The sequence below is a fragment of the Dipodomys merriami genome, unplaced genomic scaffold (genome assembly GCF_024711535.1).
Source record: "Dipodomys merriami isolate MVZ:Mamm:240054 unplaced genomic scaffold, mDipMer1.0.p SCAF_78, whole genome shotgun sequence".
Taxonomy (NCBI): domain Eukaryota; kingdom Metazoa; phylum Chordata; class Mammalia; order Rodentia; family Heteromyidae; genus Dipodomys; species Dipodomys merriami.
In genome coordinates this window covers 5197435-5219216 of record NW_027206379.1, presented here as the reverse complement: position 1 = coordinate 5219216, position 21782 = coordinate 5197435, and the positions used below count along the sequence as shown (strand labels likewise).

General features: G+C 56.5%; 2 protein-coding genes across 3 annotated transcripts in view; both read right to left on the bottom strand.

Moving 5' to 3' along the window:
• Window positions 1-16665, bottom strand: part of Mob2 (MOB kinase activator 2) — a 66946-nt gene extending 50281 nt beyond the window's left edge. Inside the window, exon 1 of one of the 2 annotated variants that reach the window (XM_070009977.1) lies at window positions 16585-16665. In XM_070009977.1, the coding sequence (XP_069866078.1) occupies window positions 16585-16601 (17 nt within the window). In that variant the 5' untranslated portion in view covers window positions 16602-16665. Of the gene's footprint in view, window positions 1-15870; window positions 16005-16584 lie in introns of those variants that run through there. The other variant, XM_070009978.1, reaches the window with a different exon arrangement.
• Window positions 16632-21782, bottom strand: LOC138818652 (uncharacterized). Its single transcript, XM_070009628.1, has 2 exons — window positions 21610-21782; window positions 16632-18384 (listed from the first exon to the last, which is right to left on the bottom strand). Exons 1-2 carry the CDS (start codon window positions 21780-21782, stop codon window positions 16632-16634), a joined length of 1926 nt encoding a protein of 641 aa, XP_069865729.1.

The following is a 21782-nucleotide window of genomic DNA, read 5'->3' as shown; positions in this document are numbered from 1 at the left end:
GTGGGCAGGTGGACGACAGGCACTCAGGGTCCTGCTGCAGTCTGGGCAGGTGTGGTCAGGTGGACGGCAGGCACTCAGGGCCCTGCTGCAGTCTGGGCAGGTGTGGTCAGGTGGACGGCAGGCACTCAGGGTCCTGCTGTAGTCTGGGCAGGTGTGGTCAGGTGGATGGCAGGCACTCAGGGCCCTGCTGCAGGTGTGGTCAGGTGGACGGCAGGCACTCAGGGTCCTGCTGCAGTCTGGGCAGGTGTGGTCAGGTGGACGGCACTCAGGGTCCTGCTGTAGTCTGGGCAGGTGTGGTCAGGTTACGGCACTCAGGGTCCAGCTGCAGTCTGGGCAGGTGTGGTCAGGTGGACGGCACTCAGGATCCTGCTACAATCTGGGCAGGTGTGGTCAGGTGGACGGCACTCAGGGTCCTGCTGTAGTCTGGGCAGGTGTGGTCAGGTGTACGGCACTCAGGGTCCTGCTGCAGGTGTGGTCAGGTGGACGGCAGGCACTCAGAGTCCTGCTGTAGTCTGGGCAGGTGTGGTCAGGTGGACGGCAGGCACTCAGGGTCCTGCTGTAGTCTGGGCAGGTGTGGTCAGGTGGACGGCAGGCACTCAGGGTCCTGCTGTAGTCTGGCAGGTGTGGTCAAGTGGACGGCAGGCACTCAGGGTCCTGCTGTAGTCTGGGCAGGTGTGGTCAGGTGGACGGCAGGCACTTAGGGTCCTGCTGTAGTCTGGGCAGGTGTGGTCAGGTGGATGGTACTCAGGGTCCTGCTGTAGTCTGGGCAGGTGTGGACAGGTGGACGGTACTCAGGGTCCTGCTGTAGTCTGGGCAGGTGTGGTCAGGTGGACGGCACTCAGAGTCCTACTGCAGTCTGGGCAGGTGTGGTCAGGTGGACGGCACTCAGGGTCCTGCTGCAGTCTGGGCAGGTGTGGTCAGGTGGATGGCACTCAGGGTCCTGCTGTAGTCTGGGCAGGTGTGGTCAGGTGGACAGCACTCAGGGTCCTGCTGTAGTCTGGGCAGGTGTGGTCAGGTGGACGGTACTCAAGGTCCTGCTGTAGTCTGGGCAGGTGTGGTCAGGTGGACGGCACTCAAGGTCCTGCTGTAGTCTGGGCAGGTGTGGTCAGATGGACGGCACTCAGGGTCCTGCTGCAGTCTGGGCAGGTGTGGTCAGGTGGACGGCAGGCACTCAGGGTCCTGCTGCAGTCTGGGCAGGTGTGGTCAGGTGGATGGCACTCAGGGTCCTGCTGCAGGTGTGGTCAGGTGGACGGCAGGCACTCAGGGCCCTGCTGCAGGTGTGGTCAGGTGGACGGCACTCAGGATCCTGCTGTAGTCTGGGCAGGTGTGGTCAGGTGTACGGCACTCAGGGTCCTGCTGCAGTCTGGGCAGGTGTGGTCAGGTGGATGGCACTCAGGGTCCTGCTGCAGGTATGGTCAGGTGGACGGCAGGCACTCAGGGCCCTGCTGTAGTCTGGGCAGGTATGGTCAGGTGGACGGCACTCAGGGTCCTGCTGTAGTCTGGGCAGGTGTGGTCAGGTTACGGCACTCAGGGTCCTGCTGCAGTCTGGGCAGGTGTGGTCAGGTGGACGGCACTCAGGATCCTGCTACAGTCTGGGCAGGTGTGGTCAGGTGGACGGCACTCAGGGTCCTGCTGTAGTCTGGGCAGTTGTGGTCAGGTGTACGGCACTCAGGGTCCTGCTGCAGGTGTGGTCAGGTGGACGGCAGGCACTCAGAGTCCTGCTGTAGTCTGGGCAGGTGTGGTCAGGTGGACGGCAGGCACTCAGGGTCCTGCTGCAGGTGTGGTCAGGTGGACGGCACCCAGGGTCCTGCTGCAGTCTGGGCAGGTGTGGTCATGTGGACGGCAGGCACTTAGGGTCCTGCTGCAGTCTGGGCAGGTGTGGTCAGGTGGACGGCAGGCACTCAGGGTCCTGCTGTAGTCTGGGCAGGTGTGGTCAGGTGGACGGTACTCAGGGTCCTGCTGTAGTCTGGGCAGGTGTGGTCAGGTGGACGGCACTCAGAGTCCTACTGTAGTCTGGGCAGGTGTGGTCAGGTGGATGGCACTCAGGGTCCTGCTTCAGATGTGGTCAGGTGGACAGCACTCAGAGTCCTGCTGCAGGTGTGGTCAGGTGGATGGCACTCAAGGTCCTGCTATACTCTGGGCAGGTGTGGTCAGGTGGATGGCACTCAAGGTCCTGCTATACTCTGGGCAGGTGTGGTCAGGTGGACGGCACTCAGGGTCCTGCTGTAGTCTGGGCAGGTGTGGTCAGGTGGACGGCATGCACTCAGGGTCCTGCTGCAGGTGTGGTCAGGTGGATGGCACTCAGGGTCCTGCTGTAGTCTGGGCAGGTGTGGTCAGGTGGATGGCACTCAGGATCCTGCTGCAGTCTGGGCAGGTGTGGTCAGGTGGACGGCAGGCACTCAGGGTCCTGCTGTAGTCTGGGCAGGTGTGGTCAGGTGGACGGTACTCAGAGTCCTGCTGTAGTCTGGGCAGGTGTGGTCAGGTGGATGGTATCTAGGGTCCTGCTGCAGTCTGGGCAGGTGTGGTCAGGTGTACGGCACTCAGGGTCCTGCTGCAGGTGTGGTCAGATGGACAGCACTCAGGGTCCTGCTGCAGTCTGGGCAGGTGGACAGCACTCAGGGTCCTGGCAGGTGTGGTCAGGTGTACGGCACTCAGGGTCCTGCTGCAGTCTGGGCAGGTATGGTCAGGTGGATGGCACTCGGTCCTGCTGCAGGTGTGGTCAGGTGGACGGCAGGCACTCTGGGTCCTGCTGTAGTTTGGGCAGGTGTGGTCAGGTGGACGGCACTCAGGGTCCTGCTGCAGGTGTGGTCAGGTGGACGGCACTCAGGGTCCTGCTGTAGTCTGGGCAGGTGTGGTCAGGTGGACGGCACTCAGGGGCCTACTGTAGTCTGGGCAGGTGTGGTTAGGTGGACAGAAGATTGCAGTCCAAAGCTCAGGAGCCAACAAACCCTGAATGCAGCTGATGACTTGAGAGTCTAGTGATAGAACACGGACTGAGCAGGCACAGTACTACAAGAGGAGCACAGCTACACACCTACCCTGCTGCTTCCTCGAACTGTGTAGGTCATTCTCATGGAAAAGTGAGAATAAAGACTGGTGGGCCAGACCTCTTATTTTTTATTTTTTTTTTTATTATTTTTTATTTTTTTTTGTCGGTCATGGGGCTTGAACTCCAGGCCTGGGCGCTGTCCCTCAGCTCTTCAGCTCAAGGAGAGCGCTCTACCACTTGAGCTACAGCGCCACTTCTGGTTTTCTGGTGGTTTATTGGAGATAGGAGTCTCATGGTCTCTCCTGCCCGGGCTGGCTTTGAACCGCGATCCTCAGATCTCAGCCTCCTGAGTAGCTAGGATTACAGGCGTGAGCCACCAGCGCCCGGCTTGGGCCAGACCTCTTAGCAAAAAGCAGTACTTGGCAGCTTGGCGGAGGATCATGCCAGCAGTGCACAGTGCAGCACAGCAGGACATCTGATCCTGTGAACTGTGCCTGGAGCAGAACTCAGCATGCCCTGCACTGCTTCAGCCAAGACAGGAAGCCATCCCACAAATGTGCTGGAAAATAAGATTTCAGTCATGTGGGTTTCTGACCCTCTGCCTGACAGTGCCACCTCTAGAAAGAGCTTCAGCGCTCCCTCTAACAGATGAGCAGGAACTCCAGTGTTCCTGTGACCCAGGACACAAGAGGAGACGGGTCTCTACAGCTCGGCATCAGGAAGCTGGGCGGGAAGAAGGGTTGGGACCTGCCAGGTTCAGCAGAGGTGGATGTGGAGGTCCTAGGAAAAGAAGAACCCACCCAAGAACAGAAGCCTGCAGAACATCTTCCATCCAGGGAAGGGAGGACAGGAGAGCTCGTCGGAGAGCACTGCTTTCAGTGAAGGAGAGATACTGCCCTTGAGAAACAGAGGTGCTGGTGTGCTTGAGAAACAGCGCTGGTGTGGGAGTTCTCAGCCAGGTGCCAAAACTCAGACAGCCAGCAGCCCCGGCAGCCTCAGCTACATACTCACAAAAACCCTCTGAGCCAGGCCACCACACCATCATCCAGGATGCAGAAACAAAATCACTGAGCGATAAATGCCTGCGCCAAGTGTGGGGGGACAAGCACACACACTTCTGGAGCACTGCCGGGCAGATACACAAGCCTGCACCCTCACCAGTGCCCTATAAGCACTGGGGAGCACACAGCAGAGTGCCTGTGCACCCATACGAACCCCTGAAGCGCTGTCTGACCACTCTTATTCCACCATCACCTTAACAGCTAAGTGGAGGAGCAGGGCAGAAGACTGGGAAGAGGTGGCCCTCCTTCTTAGCATGGGTACTGGGAGTATCAGGTGCTAGAGGCCAGGGAATGGACACCATTGGTTACATTTCAACTTCAATTATCATACTCAGAATGGACTCAGAACCCCTCATACCACTGTCCAAGACCACACAAGAGGATCCTGGACTCCATGCAGTGAAATCTAACTCACTAGGGCCCTCTTGGAGGCAGGGTAAGCTTTAAGAGGCACTTTGAGAAACCACCATAGGCCCTCTGCACTGCCTGAGACCCACTGCCTTCCTGAATCCCTGCAGCCTCAACACAGATGATGTGGAGGCTCAGTCCTGAACTCCTAGCTAAATGGTACTCATTTTCACTGACTAGTATGTGAGGTGGGCAACACTGTAAGGAAAATAAGAACTGGTGAGAGTACCAGCCAAAGACAGGGGAGGCACCAAGCCGGGCACTGTGAAGGGGCCACAGCTTCTGCTCGCTCCAACTGCCTATACACCGCTGTGGTGCCCGCCCCAGGCTCCCCTGTCCTCTGGTCTAGATTCCAGCATGCACACACTCTGCCTGTTGTAATCCAGAGTGGTAGCCATGCTGCTCGAGCCCCACCCCACCCCACAGTGCCTGCCTGGCACCCCAAGAACTCAGGCTAAAGTCCTAATACTCAGGACCAATCACCTTTAACACCGAGAACTCATGCCCATTTTCAGAAGACTGGGCAACCGAAGGCAGACCAAGAAGATGTTCTCAAAGAAAATGGCACAGCGGCCAGTGCGGGAGCACCAACTGCATCAGGCCTCACAGACTGACGTGCTCTGCCTGTCAGGCAGGCAGTAGAGGAGGAGGACAGCAAGCACCAGCAATACGAGTGGCTCCTCTACAATTCCACCCACAGAAATACCAGGGCAGTGTGGACTTAAAAAGCACTGCTCAGCCGGGCGCCGGTGGCTCACGCCTGTAATCCTAGCTACTCAGGAGGCTGAGAACTGAGAATCGCGGTTCAAAGCCAGCCCGGGCAGGAAAGACCGTGAGACTCCTATCCCCAATAAACCACTAGAAAACCGGAAGTGGCGCTGTAGCTCAAGTGGTAGAGCGCTCGCCTTGAGCTGAAGAGCTGAGGGACAGCGCCCAAGCCCAGAGTTCAAGCCCCATGACTGACAAAAAAAAAAAAAAGCATTGCTCAGCAAAGGTCCCAAATGCTCGGTGACAGAGCAACAAGTTCATCTGGACACACCCAGAGCTGGTTCTAAAAATCTCACTTTCTTCAACTGCTTACCGGGAAAGTAAAGTAGACACAGTGGGACACAGCTCTAACCTGAAATACACAACAATTACTTCTGAGTGGTGAGGTGATCTGACTTTTGTTTTGATTGTTCTGCGTTTTATATTTCTACAATGGACATGGAACATCGAGTTCCACAAGAACAGAGACCTTGTACCCTACCCAGTGCCACCCAGCACAAGACACAAAGCACGCCACCTGCCAGCATTTGCCAAGCGCTGAGTAAACAGGGAAGCTGTGTCTGATGGCGGGTCCTGAGTATGCCACACCGGGTTCTAAGGGGTGAAGTGGGTGTGAGCCAGTGCCTACCCTTCAGAGGTGCACAGTCAAGCAGGCAAAGAAACCACCATGGCACCAGGATGCACACCTCCAGGCGTAGCCTCTCTGGCAACACTAATACTCACCACCAGGAAATGGCTTGTCCAAACAAAGAACCTCAAACTCCTAAGGAAACTAGGACCTCAAATTCACTTTCCCAGTCGGCCAGAAGAGATCCCACTTCACCCAGGACTGGCAGCGTCCAGAGCAGGTCCCCCTCTGTCGTGGGGGACCCAAGCAGCTCATGTCAAACACACTTGTCTCTTTGTCCTAACCATCAGCAAGGCAACACCTCAACAGAGTAAAAATGGTCTTGGTTTCCCTGGAGCCAGCTACTGTGTCAAGCAACTCTGCAGGGCCAGTCTGTCCCCACCCCTTGAGGAGGGGAGGTAAACTGCTGCTTCCACTTGACAGGAAGAAAGCAGATGGGATCTTGAACAGCCCACAAGCTGGGGTCAGAGCTAGATTATCCAGACCCTCCCTCCTATTCACCCCCACACTGGCAGTGGCTAAGGAGGTACACGTCCAGACTATCCAGGCAGCCAGCCACCCGTGGTGTCCTTTGGTCTGCTGTGCCAGAGGCCCAGCTCAATGACATCACAGACGCCGATGCTCCTCTCCCGACACGGTGGGGCCACTAGGCTCTTGCAGACTCCCGCCCTTTGATGAAGCCCTTAGGGGCTCTGCTAATCTTAGGCAGACAAGCAATCCAATGGGTCTAACGGATCGGCCAGTGGTACTGCAGGATGTGTAGAGGAGTGAGCAGCCCTAAAGAAACACACAGCAAGGATCCAAGGCACAAAGTGGGAGCTTCCTAACACAGGTGCGCACCACTACTCAGGTGTAGGCTGTCTGACCGGGCCTGCCCAAGGAGGGTCTTCTTCCTTCACAAACACACCTGGCTGCTTGCTAAGCACCAGGCAGCATAGCATCACTGGTCATTCCAGGCTGTGTAGGAAGCACGACAACAATGTCCCTTGACCCAGGACCAGGCTAGGAAACTGCTACTGCAGAAGGGGCCACCCTGCTAGCAGCAGGCTCCAGCGGCATCTCCTGGCCTTACAAAAGCCCTGATAAGGTGGCACTGACCCAACCCCCTCAAAGTCACACACCTGTTGGGTCAATACCTAGACAGAGTAGACAGTCAACTATGCACAGAGGGTACCCAGAAATGACACCAGGCTTCATGCCTGTACCTACAACACGTGACAAGTGCCCACTGGCAGCACTGCTACTGGTGCAAGAGGCCAGGGCACCCCAGAACCGCAGGAACAGGACGTTGCATCCCCTCGCCCAGTGTCACCCAGCACAAGACTCAAAGCACTGGGCGAGCAGGAATGCAGAATGAGACAAGTGAAGGCCCTGGGTTGCCTACTCTGGGGTCTGGGGACTCAAAACCCGGTGCTTGTCAACTGTGGGATAGCCCTGTCTCACCCAGGCCAACAACCAAGCAGGTGTCTACCCATCTTGCCCAGGAAGCGTATCTGCTCTGGAAGCCTCTGGTTAATGAGTAGCTGCAGCTGGGTGGTAATCATAGGTTCCTCTTTCCTTCAGGACCAGTCATTTTCTCTGTGGGCTCTCCTTGAAGGCTAGCTCCCAGGGATCCTGAGGACAGCTCAAGGGCACTCGAAAAGCCAGCCACCCTCAGAAGCCAGAAACCATCTGATGTGCTGGCTGGTCCCAAAAGCCCTCACCCCCATCTGAGAGCTGCAGAGGAGAGCTTGCAGCCTGCAAGCTGCAGCCAGATCTCTGCTCACTGGCTCTCCCTCAGAAGCCCACGGGTCTCATGAAACACCTGGTTAAGAGTTAAAGCTTCTCATTAAGGCAACTGCCCCACCCAACAGGTACAACTCTTGCCAGTGTCCCTGCCTCAGCCTCCACACTCCTGCCCAGTGGGTCTGGCTACTACTGGCTGCAGGTGCACACCTGCTCCTAGGAGGACTATGCTCACTTTTCACAGAACTGCAAAATTCTGAGAGAATCAGCACAAAAGGTCTCAGAATCCAGCTCCTGAGATTGCAAAAAGTAATGCCATTGTTCTCACCATTTTCCCCCCTCTGGGAAATGGTCTTAATTTCAAAAATATCATTTGTTGCTGGGCACTGGTAGCTCATGCCTGAAATCCTAACTACTCAGGAGGCTGAGATCTGAGGATCACGGTTCAAAGCCAGCCTGAGCAGAAAAGTAGGTGAAACTCTTATCTCCAATAAACCACCAGAAAACAGAAGGCTGTGGCTCAAGTGGTAGAGAACCAGCTCTGAGCTGAAGTGGAGCTCAGGGAACCTCCTATATGCCAAAGTTATCCTTCCTAAATGAATTAAATTTTTTTCAGTTTAAACTTCTAAAATGAAACTGATAACTAGCTACAGCCAATCAAAACGTAGTAATTTCTGGAGTTTAAAGGGGTCCTGAGAGCAAAGTGTTTGAAAACCCTGCTCTAGACTGAGGGAAAGTCTCAATGTGAAGAGAAGCCCCTTTGGGAAATTGAGTCACTCCAGTAAACAGCCAGTGCCAAAGAGACAGACCTTCCCAGGCCTCCCTGCCCAGCCACCCCTAGAGGCAACCCAGGAGTGATGGAGGGGCCACAAAGCTCCTAGGTGGCTAGTAGCTGATAAGCCAGACCCAACCTCACCCCAGTCTCACTGTCAAGAGACGCAGTTACCAGTAAGTGGAGCCACAGCCTGGTACTTGCCCTGAGCTGGCCATGGGCACACACCAGCAGCCTTGCTGAGCTTTCCCCTGTCAGCCGTCTGTAGATGGAGTAGAAACAGTGAACACTGTGATCAGAAAGGCATGTAACAACCCGTCACTTGAAGAAGACATGGCCGAGAGCGTCCCTGAAAGGAGGGCTCCTGAGGCCTGTCCTGTCCTGACAGTTATGGCAGAACACAATCAGTACCGAGGCCAGCCAGTGATGCTATACACATACAGGCAAAACGTGTGAAAACAGCCAGGAGATAAACAAAGCCGTCAGTACTCTGTGTTTATTAGATCTACCTGGATGCAACCCTAGGATCAAAAATGTTCAAAAAACATTTACCTGCACTGAACAGATGACAGATTTTTTTCTTTTTCCCTAAACAATACAGAACAACAACTATTTTCATTATAGTTATGTCATATTAGGTTCCAAGAAATCTAGAAATGATTTAAAAGTCTACAGGAGGATATGCTCAAGTCCTGTGCACATATGTACCTTTTCTGTTAGAAATTTGAGTATCCATGAATTTTGGTATCTGAGGGGATGAACACAAAATAATAAGTTTATAACATTTCCAATGTAGCATTACATTTTTTATTGTTGATATGCTGTATTTTATACTGTTTTTAACATTAAAACTGTAGGGGTGGTGGTACACATCTATATTCCCAGCACTTTGGAGGCTGAAGCACAAGGATTTCACGTCAAAGCCAACTGGGGCTACAGAGTGAGAGCCTGCCTCAAGAAACTGAAAACAAAACAATAGCTGGTGGCTCACACCTAGTCTGAGATCTGGTTCTTGGTTCTTGGTTCAAAGCCAGTCTGGGCAGAAACATCCATGAGATTCCATCTTCAAAATAAAAGCTAAGCTGGAGGTGTGGCTCAAGTGGAGAGTACCAGGCTACCAGAAAAAAAAGGAGGGAGGAAGGGAGGGAAGAGAGGGGAGGTGAAGGGGGGAAGGGAGGGGAGGGAAGGAGGGTGGGTAGGCAGGCAGACAGGCAGGCGGCCAATCAACCAAACCAAAAAATTTGCCTACTGAAGACAATGTCATTTGTTTCATCCCATAATATTCAGGAGGCCAGTATGACCTTTGTGATAACCTCCCCAGGGCAATGCATCATCCTCAGGCCACTTCTCCCACTCTGACCAGAGGCAGAAAGTGTGTTAGAACGCTGGTCTCCTCCCTCTTCAGGCTCCCACTCCTTTTCCTATTCAACTAACAGAAGAGCTAATTCAAATATACTCCCACTGGCTAAATTTGGGATGACTCATTCACCAAGATCAATGAAGACAAGATGATAAATAATAAGCACTACGCTTGACAATAGAATGAGATGAAAACAGGCCCACAAGTCCATGGTGGCATGGGGTTAGGTGGCAGAGCCATTCTTTCTATCCAGAAGCCCTATTACTCTGCTCATGCCTGGGAGGCCAGGATGCTAGCCCACTAGTCTGAACTCCATGGCATTTTCCAAGGTCTCCCAAGGTCCCCCTATAAGCATGGCCCTCACAGCCTCTGCCTCACATCCCACCCCAGCCCTCCAGGCAGCAGGAACGCTGCCTAAGGCAGGTCCTTGCCTCTGGCCAGCACAGCACAGCAGCTACCTGACTGGACCATAATACCTAGCCTGTCTTCTTTGCATCGCACAACACCACAGCGTAGAAGAAACTGTCAATCATGGCATCTAAAGAACAGACTTAGGAGCACAAAGACAGGTGCGGCAGGAGGAAGACACTAAAACAGTTCCCATCCACCTACAGTGGCCCCACAGGCAGGCTTCAGGACCTGGTAAAGCCCTGTCTACCTGGACCCCAGGTGGACATGCCAAGGGTCGTCACCACACCCAAGCTGACTTTTCTCCAGGTTAGTGCTGGGCTTGGGCATCCAGTTCCTCAGGGCCAGCTGAAACTGTCAAGCCTTTCCCCAGACTAACAACTCAGCCAGCAAGATGGGGACTGGGAGCTTCAACAGGTGCAGACACCAGGGTCCTAAGACTCCTCAGGTTGGACCCCTATGCTAGCCAAGGTGGGAAAGGGCACTTCCACGAGTGAGCCAAGAAAAAAAAACTACACCAAGAGCCAGGGGCCAGATTTTCTCTCCTGCTCATCAACCCCATCTGCTCTACATGGAGAAGAGCTTATGCCTTTGAAGGTGGTTCCCTGCCTTCCTGCCACCCAAGGCATCAGCAGCAACATTCTAAATTTTTTTTTTTTTGAGTCCGGTAGTGGGGTTAGGCCTGGGCGCTGTCCCTCAGCTCTTCAGCTCAAGGCTAGTGCTCTACCACTTGAGCCACAGCACCACTTCCGGCTTTTTTCTTTTTGCTTATGTGGTGCTGAGGAATCGAACCCAGGGCCTCATGCATGCAAAGCAAGCGCTCTACCACTGAGCCACCTTCCCAGCCCCAGCAGCAACATTCTAAACACAGACATACAAACACATTACATGGACTTGGTCACGTCACCCTGTTACCCCAGGGAAGCAGCCACCAAGGATCACGGGATGACCTACATGAACACTTCAGGCCACTGGCATCTAAGAAAGGAAAGTGGGAGGCACTTTGTGAGTAGGGATAAGACCCACAACAGAGACACTGGCCCTAGCAAACAGGTGCCAGCCACCTCCTTCTCCTCTCTTTAACCTTCCACATTTTGTTTTCATTTCAATTGTTCCTACTTCCGTGTTCCCAGGCGCTGTCCTGTGGAGCTGCAGTGAACACCAGCGGGCGTGCCCCAGCCACAGAAATCCTGTGCAGAAGGAAAAACAAACACAAGGCAGGCAAAGAATGGGAGGCACTCCTGCCAAGACAGGCAGGAATGGCTCAGATCACCTTCTCTCCCAGATTAGTCTGCTGGAAGCGGGAAGCACAAACATACCCAGGGAAGCACAGGCACTCCTGCACCTCGCCCCCACACCTCATCACCCACCAGAGCAGCAAGGCAGCCGAGCAGGGTCTAGGCCTGCCCACTCCTGCCAGTGCCTTAGACTGAGCCTTACTCTGTAGCACAACAAACGCAGGAAGTGGGGCTTGGGTGTTTGTCTCCCCATGGCCACCACAGAGACAGCACAGGAAATGAGGGGCTAACGGGACCAGCACACAGGTAGCTCCAATGAGGTGGCCTCCAGCACCAATCTTCCCATACCACATGACCATCGCAGAGACCACAACTCCTCCTGGGAAGTAGTTTTATAGGTAAGCACAGCTTTATCTACTGTCTCAAGATCTGGCAGGCAGCCCCTGTCGCAGTGGCTTCTCAAGGCCTTGCCTTGCTACAGGCTGATACCAGGATGGAGCCACTGAGAAGGGTGAACTGTAACCTTGTGCTGTGCTCTTGGATGCACCGACACAGCCTTGTCACCCGGTGTCCACTGGCCAGCAGAGCTCTTCCACAGAGCTCTGGAAGTGGGCTTCTCTGGGAGAAGTCCACGTAGGACAACAGAGAAGTGACAAGTACTGGGTGCATCCACCCTCTTCCATCCTAACCCAGAAGACCACCTGGGAAGCCATCGTGAAAAGCGCTGTTATGGGTGATCCTAAAATCACAGCCTGCAGAGGGCTTCCCCTGGAGAACTTGCTGTTAGGAGACAGCTCTGCCACCTTGCTTCTGCCTCCTGCGCAGACCCTTCCTGCTTCCTGTGCCACACTGCTGTTCCTTTCTCCTTGGACAATTCCTACACACCCCAGTGCACACACATCTCACTCAACTACGCTCGTGCCTCCTCTACCAGCCAGCCTGGGAGTGTGAGGAAAGCACCAATGTTGGCACCTCTGAATCTCAGCTCAGGGCGGCTTGGAAGCAGCTGTGATCTAGAAGCTAGGGGACTCTAGATCAGGAAGAGGTCCAGCTCACTGTTGTAAAAGGCTGAGTTGTGGTAGAAGTAGTCACAATTACAAAGAGTAGAAACAGCAAGTATCCACCCACAGGTACATGAAAGAGTAAATATGCACGTCTCCACACAACCATCTCATATGGCAGCTAAAAGGACAGAGCTGCAACATAGTAGAGTACATGCGACATAAACTTTTAAAATGGAACACTGCTGAATCTGCCACTAAAGACCACATTTGCACAAGAACTACAAATCTACAGAGACAGTGGGTCAGGATCTGTTGCCGCGGGGAAGGTAAGAAGACTACAGTAGACCTGAGGATTCTTACGGGGTGAAGGCAACATTCTAAATTTAAGTTGAGCTGGGGATAGCTCCGTGGTAGAGCACTTGTCTAGTATGCACAAGGTACTAGGTTCTAACACTTAGCACTATCAAAAAAAGAAACAAAAATAAAACTTTTTAATTAAATTAAACCATACCACGTGAAGGTTAGAAAAGCCTATAATTTTACTAAAAATTGCTTAATTGTATACTTAAAACAAGCCAACCTTGTGGCATGTAAATAATACCTCACAGCACTGCTTAAACAAAGCCTACAGACTCTGACAAGTCCAGTCTGGTGTCAAGACCGGAAACGCTCTCCCAAGAGGCAAAGCAAAGCTATCCACCCAGAAGCACAAAGTTGCTGGAGGCAGCTCCAAACATGATGCAAAGCTCCAGGGCCATTTAACAAACCTGTCAGCTGAGTTATAGTCATCAGTTGCACTCTGCTTTAAAAGACCAATACCATGCTATAATCCTAGTTACACAGGAGGCTGAGATCTAAAGATCAAGATTTGAAGCCAACCCAAGAAATACAATCTGAGAGACTCTAATCTCCAATTTAACCACAAAAGCCAGAAGTGGAGCTGTGGCTCAAGTGGTAGAGCACTACTAGCTTTTAACACGAAAGCTCAGGGACATAGTACCAGGCCCAGAGTTCAAGCCCCAGGAACAGGAAAAAAAAAAAAAAAGACCAACACTAGGTCCCACTTCTTTCTGCTGGCATCAGAGCTGTAAAGGCCACCTGCCTGCCCTACCTGAGCCTGGAGAGTAACAGAAGAACACTGTCGGGAAGGTACCTGAAGATCTGAAAGAAGAGCTGAGAACGCCCAAGGAGGGCAGCCCTAGGGCCAGGCTAGAGATGCACTGCTATGGAGGGCAGTGGTGCCAGTGGTCAAAGGACAAGAGGGCTGCTTGCCCCAGAAAGGAAGGAAGTGTGTTTCTTTTTTCAAATTGAAGTCCTAGGAGCTTCTGGATCCTGCCTTCTGATGGATAAAGCTTAAACTGCACACATGCCTGTGGCTGCCAGTATGAGTGTAGATAAGACAAAAATGTCTCCTAGAATACCACAAAACTTCCTGAAGCTTTCCCTTGGGTGATGCTTTGTTCTTAGCTGTCCAGAAAGCAACAGAGGCTATTTCTAATTCACAGATTACTCTTTGCAAGTCAGAAAGAGGAGAGGGGGACAGGGAAAGCAAAGGAAAAAAAGGGATGGAGAACAGTCAGTCAGTCACCTCGTCAGTCTGTCAGTCTAGCTACACACCACTTCAATAGCAAGTTCAAAGCAACACCAAGCAGAGGAAATGTACAGGACGAGAGTCAACCCAGAACCACACTTTACAACACTCTCCAGAAAAGTCCCAGCAAGGTCTGCCACCAAGTCCTAACGTGCTCAGTTCTGCTCTGGCTTTTCCCAGCAACTTTTCCTGCAGGGCTCAGGAGCAGCTACAGAAAGGAAGATAAAGCTGCCAAAGGCTCCAGGGGAAGATAAGAGTTCAACTGCATGCCTGTATACCAATCTTCTGCTTTTAACGACGATGACTGAAAGAGAAGGGAGTGAGCTCAGTTTCCTTCTATCCCTAAGTCCATACTTTGATCCCAAATAGAGAAATTCAACGAAACTTTTTCTTAAAAAAAAAAAGACTGTTTAAAACCTAAGAAAATTGCATTCTTATGACTCTAATGATGGGAATTAAGAAAAACATCAAAAAGAATAAAAAAAAAACACATACCCCAAATCTTCAGACCAAAACCTTATTGATGGAATAATGGCAAGATGAAAGCCCTGCATCCGTACACATACAGGACACTGGGAAAAGAGCAAGCTTCTTCACTCAATACTGACCCCCTTGCTGGCTCTCCTCTGCTTACATAAACCGTAGAGAGGGAGAGGTGAGGAGGAAGTCTCTGAGGGTCAGCAGACAGCTTTCACATCTTCCTGCTCTCATAGTAATACTCAGTGAACATGTGAAGTGAACAGGGGAGAAGGAACAGAGAATACCTGGGCCTCCTAGTCCCCACCACTGCAGGACACCAGCTGTACCTGACAGCAGAAATAAAACACTTCAAAGATGTTCTCACTCAAGCAACGGTTAAAAAAAAAGTCATGATCCCCAATGTCCAATCTGCAATCCACATTACATTTAAAAATGTAACTTGAGCAGGGAAGCAGGGCTAGGAGGAGGAAAATGGGGGAGAAAATGGGGAAAGAGGTGACATTGCTCAAGATGCACCGTACTCATAACCTGACTTATGGAACTGAAACCTTTTTGTATAACTACTTAATAAACACACACACAAAAGTTGGCCACATTGCATGTTAATTCCTCACTGAAAATCTCCATTGCTCTTTCAGAACTGCATCTGTAATTTTACAGCTCCTTCCCTCATCAGGGGTCTTAACATCTCTCTGGCCAGCTAGCCCAGCCCCTAGCCTGAAATGAGTGCTCAGCTGTCATTCCCGAGAGGGCTACTTGTTACCAAGATCTTGGCAAGGGTCACAAGAACCAGTGCCTCAGAAGACTGACTGTGGTTAACATCTAGTTATTCATAATGATGACAGTGAAGTCGTCAGACCGCAGTAAGTGTAAAGGCTGGCTGCTGGTTAGTCTCGGGACACTAGAGCACCTGCTACTTAGGCACACAAACATCCAATCACACACACACACACACACACACACACACACACACAAAGTGTAAAGGCTGGCTGCTGGTTAGTCTCGGGACACTAGAGCACCTGCTACTTAGGCACACAAACATCCAATCACACACACTCACACTCACACTCACACACACACACACACACACACACACGGGCGGCTTCCTCAGCGACCCTGCTGATGGAGCCCTGTGAATCCAATGGAAGCCTGGTACACACACACACACACACACACACACACACACACACACACACACACACACACACACACACACACACACACACACACACACACACACGGGCGGCTTCCTCAGCGACCCTGCTGATGGAGCCCTGTGAATCCAATGGAAGCCTGGTTCCCTCCAGAAATGCAGAATGAAGTGTCTGACGGGAACAGGGTGACACAGCTCCCGGCCTGGGCTCCAGAGGCCGCGCACGGGATGTCTCCGCACTGACAGCTGCCAGCGTTTACTATGTCAAGCAGTGCTGGCCCTTACCTCAGTTTACCACTCCGCGACCCTGTACTGCCAAGACCACGGTCTCCACCGGTCGGTTCCGAAGGGCAGGTCTGGGAAGGGGCTCATCGCGAGTACCGCAGCAGGGCCGGTAAGTTGGTGCGGCCTCTTCCCGCCCCCCCGCCGCCCCCAGCCGGGTCCCCTGCGTCACGCACACGCGGCCCCGAGTCCCGCACTCCGGCCGCCTCCTGATTCCAGCTGGGGCGGCTGGTTCCCCGGGTTTGCCCCTCGCCGGGGACCGGGGACCGGGACCGGTGTCCGACGCCGCGGTCCTCCCCGGCCCCGCGGCGGGGCGGCGCGCGGCGGGCCGAGGGCGCGGCCCCGGGTCGGCCGGCCCGGAGGAGCGAGGACCGAGCGGCCGGGGCAGCGCCGCCGCGCGCCCTCCTCAGAAGTGAAGCCGAAGTCACTCCGGCGGGACAACTTTCCGGGCCCGGCGAGGGCGGCCGGCCCGCCGTGCGCGGCGCCCGTCCGGCCCGGCCCGGCCCGCGGCGGGCGGCCCGCGGCCTCGCGGGACGGGGCCTCGCGCCCGCCGCCCGCCCGGCGCCCGCGCCCGCCGCCCTCCTCAGGAGCCGCCCCGCCGCGGGCCGCCCGCCCGAGCGCGCCCCGCCGCCCGCCGGCCCGCGCCCGCGGCCCCGCGGCGCCACCCCGCCGCCGCCGCCCGCCCGCCCGCGCCCGCAGCCCCTCGCCGCGACTCACCCCATGAGCCAGTCCATGGCTGCGCGGGGCCCGCGCCTCGCTCGGCCTCAGCCCCGCCGGCGGCCGGAAGTAAACACTCGCTCGCTCCCGCCCGCGGCCGGAAGTGACGCGCGCGCGGCCTGCTGGGACGCGTAGTCCCGGCGGCCCCTGCGGCCCCGCCCGGCCGCAGCTGAGCGCCGCCTCTGCGCGGGCGCGGGCGCGGGCTCCGGCTTCTCGGGAGGGGGTGGAGAAGGAGGAGAGGGGGGCGCTGGGCTCCGGGTCCTCCGGGAGGGGTGGGCGCTGGGCTCCGGGAGGGGGTGGGCGCTGGGCTCCGGGTCCTCCGGGAGGGGGTGGGCGCTGGGCTCCGGGAGGGGTGGGCGCTGGGCTCCGGGAGGGGTGGGCGCTGGGCTCCGGGAGGGGGTGGGCGCTGGGCTCCGGGAGGGGGTGGGCGCTGGGCTCCGGGAGGGGTGGGCGCTGGGCTCCCGGAGGGGTGGGCGCTGGGCTCCCGGAGGGGTGGGCGCTGGACTCCGGGAGGGGGTGAGCGCTGGGCTCCGGGTCCTCCGGGAGGGGTGGGCGCTGGACTCCGGGAGGGGTGGGCGCTGGGCTCCGGGTCCTCCGGGAGGGGTGGGCGCTGGACTCCGGGAGGGGTGGGCGCTGGGCTCCGGGTCCTCCGGGAGGGGTGGGCGCTGGGCTCCGGGAGGGGTGGGCGCTGGGCTCCGGGAGGGGGTGGGCGCTGGGCTCCGGGAGGGGGTGGGCGCTGGGCTCCGGGTCCTCCGGGAGGGGTGGACGCTGGGCTCCGGGAGGGGTGGGCTCTGGGTCCTCCGGGAGGGGGTGGGCGCTGGGCTCCGGGAGGGATGGGCTCTGGGTCCTCCGGGAGGGGGTGGGCGCTGGGCTCCGGGAGGGGTGGGCGCTGGGCTCCGGGTCCTCCGGGAGGGGGTGGGCGCTGGGCTCCGGGTCCTCCGGGAGGGGTGGACGCTGGGCTCCGGGAGGGGGGGTGGGCGCTGGGCTCCGGGAGGGGGTGGACGCTGGCCTCCGGGAGGGGGTGGGCGCTGGGCTCCGGGAGGGGGGGTGGGCGCTGGGCTCCGGGAGGGGGTGGGCGCTGGGCTCCCGGAGGGGTGGGCGCTGGACTCCGGGAGGGGTGGGCGCTGGGCTCCGGGTCCTCCGGGAGGGGTGGGCGCTGGGCTCTGGGTCCTCCGGGAGGGGGTGGGCGCTGGGCTCCGGGAGGGGGTGGGCGCTGGGCTCTGGGTCCTCCGGGAGGGGGTGGGCGCTGGGCTCCGGGAGGGGGTGGGCGCTGGGCTCCGGGTCCTCCGGGAGGAGTAGGCGCTGGGCTCCGGGAGGGGGTGGGCTCTGGGTCCTCCGGGAGGGGGTGGGCGCTGGGCTCCGGGAGGGGGTGGGCTCTGGGTCCTCCGGGAGGGGGTGGGCGCTGGGCTCCGGGAGGGGGTGGGCGCTGGGCTCCGGGAGGGGGTGGGCGCTGGGCTCCGGGAGGGGGTGGGCGCTGGGCTCCGGGAGGGGGTGGGCGCTGGGCTCCGGGAGGGGGTGGGCGCTGGGCTCCGGGAGGGGGTGGGCGCTGGGCTCCGGGAGGGGGTGGGCGCTGGGCTCCGGGAGGGGGTGGGCGCTGGGCTCCGGGTCCTCCGGGAGGGGTGGACGCTGGGCTCCGGGAGGGGGGGTGGGCGCTGGGCTCCGGGAGGGGGTGGGCGCTGGGCTCCGGGAGGGGGTGGGCGCTGGGCTCCGGGAGGGGGGGTGGGCGCTGGGCTCCGGGAGGGGGTGGGCGCTGGGCTCTGGGTCCTCCCAGAGGGGGTCGTGGGCGTTGGGCTCCAGATCCTGGGGGGGAGGGAATGGATACTGGACTCCAGGTCCTCATGGGGGGGCCGTTGGGCTCCGGGAGGGGGGGTTGGGCACTGGGCTCCGGGTCCTGGGGGAGGGAGGCGCTGGTCCTGGGGCACCTGCACTGTGGCATGCCTCAAACCTCCAGAATGTTCCTCTCCCAGAGTGCCCACCCAGCCGTGCCCAACCCGGCATGTCCATCCCTGGTGTGCCAAAGACCCCACTGCCCTCCGACCCCAGCACACACCAGATGGTGATGCCCCAGTCCCGTCGGCACGCTGGACGTTAGCACGCCCCAGGCCCCCAGAACGTGGCCCGTCCCTGTGCCCTAGGCCTCTGCATGCCCGGACTCAGGCTCCCAGGTCCTAGGGTGCCCTGCCGGCCAGAATGTGGCCTGGCCTCGATGTGCCCCAGCCGGGGTCGTGTCCGTCCTGGCGTTATATCCCGTGCCCCAGTGTGCTCCCACGGAATGTCTTAACCCTGGCATGCCCCACGCCCAAGGATGTGCCCCAAGGCCAGTGGCCCCTGCCCCACCATGTCTCCTCAGAACCACCCATCCCAGGCAGCCCAGGGTGCCTTGGACCACGAATGTGGCCCAGGTGTCCCTTCCCTGGGACGCTCCGGAGCATGGCTGTGTACCAGGCCTTCAGCTCTGCCTGTGCCATCAGACATATTCCATCCGGTGCCTGTCACAGGACTCTAACCACACTGACCGCGTCTTTGCTGTCCCCTTGCTGGGTGGGCTGTCCCTTTGCACCCAAGCTGTCCTCCTACTCACCTGCTTGTCCCAGTGCCTGGGTGTGTCTTTGTCCCACAGACTTTATCTCCTGGCACCTGTCTTACACCCCTGCCCCCGCCCCACCACCCTAGCTCCTCCTCTCTAGTCTCTGGGTCTCCTCCATGTACTCTGAGCAGCTATTTTACCAACTGCTGTGTCCCACAGCTGCCTGGCTGGCACCAGGAGCTCATGAGTGCCTGTAAAGGGCTGGCTTCCCCATCCTCTCACAGAGCATGCTTCCTCACACGCAAGCAGAGGGGGAAACCCCACAGTGGGTGGCACAAGCACTAGGCACCAAACAGAAACGCTTTACACCGGTTACCCAGGGTAATGCAAAGCGTCCATGCTTGAAACGGCACTCATCCATACACAAAGGGGACACTGCAGTCTCCCCACCCCCTCCAGGATGCTAGGAGATGGCCACACACACCCCTCCATTGCAGTGACTTTCACCATACAACTCCTGGGGGAACTTGGTGAACCTTACCACAACCATCTGGGATGCAACTGTTGAAGGAGCCAGCTAATAGATATCTCAAGAAGGAAGGAAAAAAATATATGCTAGCCTTCCTCCCCACAGACACCCACAGGGCAGTGGGTTAATGGCTCAGTGGTGTCCCCACCGTGACCATACTTTTAGCCCTCCTCCGTCTGGCTGTGTCTCCAACAGAGGACCCTCAGTCTCTGGCAAGCCTTGCCTGTGGCTCCCACTATCTCCCCCATCTCCAGGAGCCGTGGCCTCTCACTGGGTGTTATGCAGCCTGCTTGTCTCTTCCACTTTCTAGCTGGAAGAGGAACTTCCAGCTAGAAACTTAGGCAAGCAAATTAGTGTTCCAGTGTCCCGGTTTCCTTTTCTTCATAATAGAATAACCTGTCATGATGGGGATAATGTACAAACGTCCTGAAGTGCACTTACGCAGGCGGCATGGACTTACACACATGGACCTGGGCATAACTGTTACACAACTAGGCTGGAGGATCTAGCCTGTAACTGCGTAACTGTGTTGAATACCACAAGCCTCTGTAGCACAGTGGTGTGTGTACACCCAGAGGGGTTCATTTGTGTCAGCATCATCACAAACAAATACGTTGTCACTAGCAATAGGAATTTCCCAGCGCCACTCTAATCTTCGGGAACGTGGCATTGTATGTGCGGTCCATTCTTGACCAGAACATTATGCAGCATGACCAACATCCTGTCTACCCAACTTGGCATGATGAAGCCTCCCTCCGGGTTAGTAGTGTAGTAGGTAGCAGAGAGGGAGTGGTGAGCTGTGTGGGCACATTGGGAGTGAAGTCCTCTGGCTAATGTGGTGTGCCACAGACTCAAGCTCAGGCTGCTTTCTCCTGGACACCAGTGCATGGGGAACATATCCACAAGGCTTCCTATCCCCTGCTCCAGGATAGAGTCCAGATCGCATACCCAGGGGCTTACGGGTGGTCTGATTGGGAGCCCATGTCCTCATAGTAGATGCTCTTGAGTTAAAATTCACTGCATGCTCTTTCTCTGCGACTCTCTCTCTCTCTCTCTCTCTCTCTCTCTCTCTCTCTCTCTCTGTGTGTGTGTGTGTGTGTGTGTGTGTGTGTGTGTGTGTGTGTGTGTCTCTGTCTCTGTCTCTGTCTGTCTCTTTCTTGTGCGAGTACTATGGCTTGAACTCTGGGACTGGGAAGCTGTCTCTGAGCTTTTCCACTCAAGGCTGCTGCTCCCCTATCACTTAAGCCACAGTTCTACTTTTGTAGCTTTGGGGTGGTTATTTGGAGATCAAAGCCTCTCAGATTTTTCTGCCCCTGCTGGCCTTGAACCAGGATCTTCAGCTCTCAACCTCCTGAGTAGACAGATTGACAGGCCGGATCCACCAGCCCTGGGGTCACCCTTCTCTTTTGGAGTGAAGTGCTGGTGTTGCCAGAGTTCCCAGGGCCAGATTCCTGTTTTCCTGGGGTGTATGTATTTCCCTTTAGCAAGCACATCTGTTTTAGGATCCTACCTGTTACAGGCCCTCAGCCCATCCATGGGACATTATCTGGGGGTGGGGGATGGGGGTGAAGATGACATCCCAAGTAGGCTGAGACAGAGTCTGTGTGGACCTAACTTGTAGCAGAGAGCACTTGAATTATTGTGCCCCTGAGGGGAGATGTAGGGCACGAAGCTGACCCCCCTGAGTATCGGCGATGCTGCTGCCAGTCTCTGTTCACTGCAACGGGGCAGGGAGCAGGGGGTTGTTCCCGGAGGGTCTGAGTGTGGGAAGCATGGTAGGGTTAGGAGGTGTTGGAAAACAGCAGAATGCTGCCCCAACACAGTGCCAGGCTGGCAGGAGCAGGTAGCTGAGAAAAGCCAGAGCCATACACCACATCAGACTCGTGCTGGAGGACAAAAGGCAACATGAGGGACAATGCGGGCTGGTATATGTACCCCCCCCAAAAAAAAGGCACGTTGAAGCCCTCACCCAGATGCCTCAGAGGATGGCATGAGAGGGACCAGGCAGGTGTCACAGGTGAAGATGAGGTCACCGTGGATGAGGGCCCAGACAGCCACAGCTGAGGAAGGCTGGGGTGAGAAGCAAGCCGTCTGCAGCCACCGGGGGCCAAATGAGGAAGCAGTGCTGAGGACACTGGCCAT

Bases quoted from the DNA above. Each gene is read 5' to 3' on its own strand.
- LOC138818652 (XM_070009628.1), bottom strand. From the start codon at position 21,782: ATGGCCAGTGTCCTCAGCACTGCTTCCTCATTTGGCCCCCGGTGGCTG. The intron at 18,385-21,609 runs GTGAGGGCTTCA...CCTCCCCCCCAG, and splicing joins CCATCCTCTGAGGCATCTGG to GATCTGGAGCCCAACGCCCA.